Genomic DNA, 9,313 nt, shown 5'->3' with positions numbered 1-9,313 from the left:
TCACCCTGAGAGATTGGTCCGTGCTCCGTCACCCTGAGCGAGTGGTCCGTGCTCCGTCACCCTGAGCGAGTGGTCCGTGCTCCGTCACCCTGAGCGAGTGGTCCGTGCTCCGTCACCCTGAGCGAGTGGTCCGTGCTCCGTCACCCTGAGCGAGTGGTCCGTGCTCCGTCACCCTGAGCGAGTGGTCCGTGCTCCGTCACCCTGAGCGAGTGGTCCGTGCTCCGTCACCCTGAGCGAGTGGTCCGTGCTCCGTCACCCTGAGCGAGTGGTCCGTGCTCCGTCACCCTGAGCGAGTGGTCTGTGCTCCGTCACCCTGAGCGAGTGGTCCGTGCTCCGTCACCCTGAGCGAGTGGTCCGTGCTCCGTCATCCTGAGCGAGTGGTCCGTGCTCCGTCATCCTGAGCGAATGGTCCGTGCTCCGTCATCCTGAGCGAGTGGTCCGTGCTCCGTCATCCTGAGCGAGTGGTCCGTGCTCCGTCATCCTGAGCGAGTGGTCCGTGCTCCGTCATCCTGAGCGAGTGGTCCGTCCTCCGTCATCCTGAGCGAGTGGTCCGTGGTCAGTCATCCTGAGCGAGTGGTCCGTGGTCAGTCATCCTGAGCGAGTGGTCGGTGCTCCGTCATCCTGAGCGGGTGGTCCGTGCTCCGTCATCCTGAGTGAGTGGTCCGTGCTCCGTCATCCTGAGCGAGTGGTCCGTGCTCCGTCATCCTGAGCGAGTGGTCCGTGCTCCGTCATCCTGAGCGAGTGGTCCGTGCTCCATCATCCTGAGCGAGTGGTCCGTGCTCAGTCATCCTGAGCAAGTGGTCCGTGCTCAGTCATCCTGAGCGAGTGGTCCGTGCTCTGTCACGCTGAGCGAGTGGTCCGTGCTCAGTCACGCTGAGCGAGTGGTCCGTGCTCAGTCACGCTGAGCAAGTTGTTCATGCTCTTTCATTCTCAGCGAGTTGTTCGTACTCTGTCATTCTGAGTGAGTGGGTTGTTCGTACTTCATAATTCTCAGTAAGTGGGTTGTTCGTGCTCTGTCATTCTGAGTGAGTGGGTTGTTCGTACTTCATAATTCTCAGTGAGTGGGGTGTTCGTACTCTGTCATTCTGAGCGAGTTGTGAAATAACACACGATTTGAAAGCCGTTTGCCATATTAACGTTTTTCATAAATTATCGAGTCACACGCAACTGTTTATAAAGAATAATGTTTGTGAACATATCCCTGAAACATCTCTGTAAATGCAACATTGTTTTTCGGTGAAAGCTACTTGAGATTTTTTGGTTGTATGCAGTACGTACTGTAGTCAGTAATCACACTGACTCCAACCTGCCGATTCCAAAAAATTGCTGATATCAGCCATGCGTGTGTGTGTGTGTGTGTGTGTGTGTGTGTGTGTGTGTGTGTGTGTGTGTGTGTGTGTGTGTGTTTCATAAAGCATAATATATTCTCTCTGCTAAATCCCCGACTAAAATATATATATATATATATATATATATATATATATATATATATATATATATCTGTCTGTCTGTCTGACACACACACACACACACACACACACACACACACACACACACACACACACACACACACACACACACACACACATACACCTTCATCTACCCCCTCCCAATACAGTGCAGCACCCTCCTCCCACATCTACCTCTCTCCACCTCTCCCTCTCTGTCTCTGTACATATCCGGATGATGGTTATGTCTGGACGAGGTATGTCGCCGGACCTGTCTGGATGGTAATTATCTCCAGACATTTCCAGATGGGAATTTGTCTCCAGACGTGTCCGAGCGGTGTTCGTCTCCGGACAGCTTGGCTCATGACTGATCTGGGTGATGTTTGTCTCCGGACATGTCCGAGCATTTTGCATGGGAGTTTGTCGCCAGACTTGTCCGAGCAGTAATTGCTATGGACAGCTGGGCTCCAGACCGATATGGGCAGTGTTTGTCTCCGGAAATGTCCAGGTGGTGTTTATTTCCGGACAGGAAATTGTCTCCGGATTCGTCGGGCAGTGTTTGTCTCTGGATTCGTCGGGTGGTGTTTGTCTCTGGATGCATCGGGGCAGTGTTTGTCTCCGGACGCGTCGGACGGTGTTTGTCTCCGGACGCGTCAGGCGGTGTTTGCCTCCGGATGCGACGGGGTGGTGCTTCTGGCTGGACGCATAGGGGTGGTGCTTGTCTCTGGACGCATTGAGGTGGTGTTTCGGGGCAGTGTTTGTCTCCGAATGCGTCGGGGGTGGGGGCGGGGTGGTGTTTGTCTCCGGACGTGTCAAGGCGGTGCTTGTCTCGGAATGCGTCAGGGGAGTGTTTGTCTCCAGACGCATCGGGGCGGTGCTTGTCTCCGGACGCATTGAGGTGGTGTTTCGGGGCTGTGTTTGTCTCCGGATGCATCGGGGGTGTGGGGGGGGTGGTGTTTGTCTCCGGACGTGTCGAGGCGGTGCTTGTCTCTGAATGCGTCAGGGCAGTGTTTGTCTCCGAACGTGTTGGGGCGATGCTCGTCTCCGGATGCATCGAGGTGGTGTTTATCTCCGGATGCATCGCGGGGGGCAGGGGAGTGTTTGTCCCCGGACGTGTCGAGACAGTGCTTGGCTCCAGACACATCAGGAGTGGGGTGCGGCGGGGTGGTGTTTGTCTCTGGACATGTCTGGACAGTGTTTGGCTCCAGACGCGTCTGGAGTGGGGTGTGTCGGGGCGGTGTTTGGCCCTGGACATGTCAGGGAGGGAGGGGGGTTTGTCTCCAGACGCATCTGGGCAGTGCTTGTCTATGGACGTGTCGGGAGGGGGGCGGGGGGTATTTGTCTCTGGTCGCGTCGGGCCAGTGTTTTTTTCTGAACACATCGGGGGGGGGGGGGGTGTTTATCTCTGAACGCGTTGAGGCGGTGGTTGGCTCTGGACACGTCAGGGTGATGTTCGTCTTCACATGTGTCTGGAAGTGCTCCTCTCCGGACGCATCCGGGTGGTGTTTGTTTACGGACCTTTTTGGGTGGTGCTTGTCTCTGGACACGTCTGGGCGGTGTTTGTCTCTGGACATGTTTGGCCGGTGTTTGTACACATCTGGACACGTCACGTCTAACCCTTCCCAAGCCCTCACGCTGCCTTCCCTTCCCCTCACACCACATTCCCTTCTACTCACGCTGCCTCCCTTCCCTCACGCTGCCTTCCCATCCCACCACGCTGCCTTCCCATTCCTTCCCCTTTCCTTCATGCTGCCTCCCCCCCTTACGCTTTCTCCCCCTCCATGCTGTCTCCCCACCCTCACACTGTCTTCCCCTCCCCTCGCGCATCCTTTCCTTCCTCCCCCTCCTCCAGACACGTCGGGCGGTGTTTGTCTCCGGACGCGTCAGGTGGTGTTTGTCTCTGTGAGTGGTCCTTGCTCCGTCATCCCTCACCATACAACTCTCCAGAGGTCGAGGAGAGGAAGAGATATGAAAGAATGTGTGACTTGGTCAAATGAAAGATTTTTCCTTTTCCGCATATTTTTTACCGATGAGACAGCGGCAGCTCATTTGCATATGCACGCCAAGTTCCTGCTCAAACATCACACCATTATTCAACTGATGCCTCACCTCAGACCCTTACCATTCTCACCATGACACTACAATGCTCACCATAATAACTCCAAACACCTTCTAAAAATCCCCACAACTACCTATGCCCAACCTCTTCACCACAAATGCCCCAACCATGGCCAACCACCTCAGTCTCCTCACTACGAACGCTTCAACCACTCCCAATGCTTCAACCACTCTCAACACTTTGATGCCTTCACCACAAATTCCACAGCACTTCCTCTACATCGCAACAACCGCGACGATGCCTTAATAGCCTCACCATAATTCACCGTTACAATGCCACAACTATCTCCATCCAAACTCGCCTACTTTCACTGCCCCGAACACTACAATCACGACGTCTCAACCACCATCACCTTTTGGGACTAGCGGGAACGTGAAGACATGCTCATGGACGGGGGCGCATAATGGGGGTACCCTGCCCCCATGTTATTCTCAGAACTCCATTGTATGGCAAAGCCTGAGGAAAATAGGGCCATTTCTGGTGTAAAACCCTCGTTAGGGCGGGGCCAACACAGTGGTTCGAGTCCATGTGCCAATGCGGGCATGGGGAAATACCCACTGCTCCGCCTGTTCCGCTCTCAAGCGCCGCCCCCGCAAGGGAGGTATAAAAGGGAGCAAATCAGTCTCAGTCTCAGTCTCAGTCTCAGTCTCAGTCTCAGTCTCAGTCTCAGTCTCAGTCTCTCTCTCTCTCTCTCTCTCTCTCTCTCTCTCTCTCTCTCTCTCTCTCTCTCTCTCTCTCTCTCTCTCTCTCTCTCTCTCTCTCTTCCAGACTCAGTAACTCAGTTGTCCAAGATCTCTCCTTCGTCTAGCATCTCTTCACGAGCCAGCGCAACCAAGTGAAGAGGGCAGAGCAACTGAGCAAGGTGAGCGGGGAAGAGCGAACAGTTGCCAGGATGAGCCGGGGTCATTCCCGGGTCATCAGCGCTTGGCTTCAGCTGCATTTCACAGCAAATATTCACACTTACAGACTTCTCACACATCTCCCTTAAGTCTTTTTGTCATGCATCTTTTTGTCCTATCTGTGTCTTGTCCACTGCGGATGCACAAACGAAGAAAGTGCTACTGACTCGCACATCTCACACCTTCCTCTTGCATCATGCTGCATGACACGCTGCACTGCATTTGTACCTCCCATTCCCACACTGTAGACACCCCCAGTTTTCCTCCCTCCTCCTCCTTCCTCAGTGACTGGGTTGCGTAGGTCCGTCGACCGCGCCAGGTATAACGAGATCGCTACACCTCAACTGTCTCTCCCCTTTCTGGGCTAAATCTCATTTCCTCAGGTGTGTGTGATGGCACCTGTTTTGTGTAACATAAGATAAGATTGTGGAAGTTTATTGGGGTAACTCTGCACTGTTTCTTCTTTTGTAAACATTTGCATTTCTTTTGCCGCACCCACAAATCTTGCTTTCCCCTGCTGTACATAATTTGTGAATAAACCTTATTATTGCGCCACACAATTTTCCTCGCCTTGTTGTAATAAATTGCTTTTTATAAATAAATGTACCCAGCTCGTTTTCATCTTTTCCTTCATTGGTCCGGTATGGTTCGCACAATAGCCTAGCCGGGAAGTTATACCCCAACAATCTGCTTATTAGCCGGTGCGTACTTGGCAGTTCAACTCGGCTGCACCTGATACAGTAAGTTTAATGCAAGTATGCATCGAGGGTGTGATTCCCCAAAAAGGAGACTGTGTGTACCACAGTTAAACGGTAGTTAGACGGAGGACACTGGGTCACATGGTTAAATTGTTGGTGTCCGCGGTCGATTAGCGACCTACCGTGACACGGGCTTATTCGTGTGCGACGGCCTCGATTCCCGGTGAGTCCGGGGAGAACCGGGGATCACCCACCTTTGCAGTACCCCCACGACCCCGACTCCACAACAGTATTATTAGTAAAATTTCAAATGTTTGCATTGAAAATTTATATTTTTTATACCGATCGATAAGTTTGTATTGAATTAAGAGTTACAACTTCAGCTGAACGTTTTATTTTCCTCACATAGATTGTCATATCAAAATATTCAGCATACTCCAAAACATGGATTTACACACCAAAATCATTGTTCTGAGGCCTGTGGTTGAGTTGTTCTGACGATTTTGGTATTTTCCCATTTATCGTGAATTGTGATGGTGGGATATCATTTAATGGAGGTCTTCTGAAAAATTCAGCTTTCCACTAATAGTTAAAGGTGAGAGTTAAATTTTGTCTCATGCGATCCTGGCCGACTATCCATACCCATACACTCAAGTACATTAAACAAGGAAGTTTTGTTGCCTACATTGATTATCCCATGATATCAAACAAGGCAAATCTCTGTGTGTACATCTGAAAAAAAACAACAAAAAAAAACATGGCTGGGCGAATCTCCAATCAATGTTGAATATGTGCTCGGTTCCTAGAGGGAAAGGGTATAACTAGTCTTACAAAAGGGATTGCCCTTAAATTCAGTTAAACACAGTCTTAAAGTAGAAGGGCACTCAGTGGAGCACATACCTCTGTCACGTAATGCCTGATCCAGGAGAAAATATTGGGCTCAATACATTTTTGAACAAGAAAAAGAGTAATCAGAGATTGCAGACCCTCACCAGGACGTCTTTTGAGTGGTGTATTTTTATCGGTTTTAGAGTAAATCCAATATGGCTGCCAACCCTGTGACCCATGATATCATGTGTGAACCTTTTGTTCCTCATGGACAGGCGGTCATATGTGTAAAGTTTCACCTCGATTTGTTCACTCACTTCAGAAAAGAAGATTTTTGAAGGTTATTTTCTAAAAACAATATGGCTGCCGAATCACATGACCGATGACGTAATGAAAATAATTTTCTGTGGACCATTTTATCCTGAGATGACCCTCAAAAATTTTCATACTGATCGGATGTGGCATTCTACATGTGCAATTATGACGTCATAAAAAGTCAAACTCATTCCCCATGAGGAGTACTTGCTATGTGCCAAGTTTCAATTTTTTCCTTCGTGCAGTTTCAGAGATTTTCAAAGTTTTTCCATTTTTCCAATATAGCTGCCACACCACGTGACCTATGGTGTCATGATTATCATTGTAACATTCTACATGAGTAGACGCACGAATGGTGAAAAATTTGTCTTATTGCGATAAGCGGTTGAGGAGAAAAACACGAAAGTTCTGTGCGGGCAAACAAACAGACAAACAGACAGACAGACACAGACAAAAAACAAATGAAAAAATCACTCAAGAAGTGACAACTTGGCAAAACAGCACAAAGTAGAATGGCACTCGGTAAAGCGCATACCTCTGTAGGTGGAACAGTTTACGTTTTGTATCCCACTGATGTGCTGGATCCGACCCAAAATCCAATCCGTTTGTTCTTGTCACCTATTCAACTCATCCACCTTGTTTAGTCACAACTCGTCCACAACTTTTTGAGATATAGTGATATATTTAGTTTTTCGCCCTATCTATCAATTTTATAAATTAGGCTGTGTTGACCTTTTGACCTTAAGATTAATTGGGATTTGAATCCAGCGGCCTGATATGCAAATGCTCTTCAAATTTCAAGTCAATCAGATGAAAATTGAGGATTTTAGAAATACCACCTAAGTTGTTGATGTTTGGTCGATGTTGACCTTTTGACCTTTTAACCTCAAAAACAATAGGCTTCTTCCTTATGACAAACTCTACCATGTGGTGAAGTTTCATGAAGATTGGTTTAAAATTGTGACCTGTAGGCGATAAACAGACAGGCAGACAGACAGGCAGACAGACAGACAGACAAACAGACAGACAGAATAACAAAATCGACTGAAACCAATATAGTTGAAAAATCTTCGATTTCCCAAGTAACAATCAGACAGAAAGGGGTGAAAACTTAACCTTCACCTTCAGTGGCGGAGGTAACAACAAACGGGCACGATCAATCGGCTCAAAATAAAACAGGGAAATCGTGATATTATCAAAACTTCTGGCAAATAGTTTGTACCTTGGGACTTCTGTGAGCAAAATCATGAATTTGTCTGGATCAGGCAACCGTCTGCTATCTCCACTGAAGCTGCGCAATTTCTTGAGCTGTAAATGCCAAGACAGGGTGGAAGGAAGCGAGGAAGGAAAAAGATAATCATTCAGAATTGTATCAAAATAATTCATAAGAACTCTTAAAATGAAATGAGATCCAAAAACGATTCAGGAACTTCACTCCAACATCATGTAATCATCGCATTTAGGTAGTGGGCTGCAACAACAACAACAACAACAACAACAACAACAACAACATGGTACAAAGATCTCCTGGCAGCTCAAAATTTCAATGCTGTCACTATGGAAAAACCTGCATTTAAACAACTGTGTGTATGAACTCACCCCCACTCCTACCACCCAAAATTAGTTATATGATGTGGACCATTGATTGTGGGCCACATTTTGGTGCACGTTCTGGGGAACAGCAGAGATCAATCTTCTGCATGGTACTCAATGTTAGACATTCACAAAATGGGAAAATTGTTTGAAAGGAGAGTACACCTGGATGCTCCAGAGTGTGCAAAACACGACCTGGAAGGATCATTATGATAACCGAGTTAGACCCAGATGCAACCAGTCTCTGAGATAACAAAATGTGTAATTTGGAGAAACCCTTGTCCAAGTACTGCTGTGGAATAAACCCAGTACAGGTCGATTTTCAGGGGGGTTCTGGGGGTCTGGACCCCCCCCCCTTTTATGGGTAAGGAAATAAATTTTTAAAAATCACAACAAAATCCCCAAAAAGGCAAATGTATATATTTCTATTTAATATGCATAGATGATTGAGGCTCATGGAAGAGTTACAGCAGAATGGAAGGATGATACAATGGGGTGAACAAGCTAGACACTACCTGAACTAGAACAGCACTTGGTAAAGCACAAACTCTTCCAGGCTAAACAGTTTACGTTTTGTATTCACTGATCGGCCTGATCTGGATGTGGACCTGAACCCAAATCTAATCGGCTTGTCCTTCTCACCTAACAAACCTATCTACCTCGTTGTGTCAGAACCCTTCCACAAGGTTTTGAAATGTCATGTCATACAGCATTTTGTAATTCGCCCTATCTCTCAATGGTGAAGAACCACTTTAAAAATTCTCATATCCGGATTCGGATCTTCACCAAAATCTCATGAATTCATCCTGGTCACACACCCAACCTGTCCAAAAAGTTTTGTCCGAATCCATCCACAACTTTTTTGAGATATCACACTCATCGACAGACAGACAGACAGACAAACAGGGGTGAATACATAACCTCCATCCACCTTCACTCAGATGTAACAGAAAAGAAACAAACCAACCGACAACTAACAAACAAAAAGAGGTGAGGGAGAGGGGGAAATCACAATAAACTTGAAAAAACGGAGTGCTTGGAAATGGGGTCATTAAGGGTCGAGGAGATTACGAGTATAGATGGGGGGTGAACAGTTCTCTTGAAGCCCTAGAGGGAAAGAATGCGACTGAACAGACTGGGGAAGTTGATTCCACAGGCGAGAGAAAAGAGGAACAAAAGTGTGGAGGTGAGCAGTGAGCCTGGATTTTGGGAGTTTAAAAACAGGAGGGATACTGGCTGACCATCTGTACTCTGCAGAAACCTTGGAGGGACAGAACCAGGGGAGGGTAGATGGTGCAAGGCCAAAAAGGAGACAGTAGAATACAAAGTGACCACCGACCTGTCTGCAATGCAAACACAACAAGCTTCGACTCTCGTCTTCGTCATGGAAGATCCCAATGATTTTTAGGGCCT

At 47.9% G+C, this 9,313-nt stretch overlaps 1 protein-coding gene across 1 annotated transcript in view; it reads right to left on the bottom strand.

The window, feature by feature from the left end:
- The window catches only part of FHDC1 (FH2 domain containing 1), a 194,306-nt gene that overhangs the window by 85,252 nt on the left and 99,741 nt on the right, over positions 1-9,313 (bottom strand). Inside the window, exon 5 of the mRNA XM_085864539.1 lies at positions 7,530-7,615. Within this exon, the coding sequence (XP_085720665.1) occupies positions 7,530-7,615 (86 nt within the window). The remainder of the gene's footprint in view (positions 1-7,529; positions 7,616-9,313) is intronic.

The sequence above is a fragment of the Eptatretus burgeri genome, chromosome 18 (genome assembly GCF_056783735.1).
Source record: "Eptatretus burgeri isolate ZD-2024b chromosome 18, Ebu_testis_v1, whole genome shotgun sequence".
NCBI lineage: Eukaryota > Metazoa > Chordata > Myxini > Myxiniformes > Myxinidae > Eptatretus > Eptatretus burgeri.
Note: the sequence above shows the minus strand (reverse complement) of the source record. Positions and strands in the feature narration are given on the sequence as shown.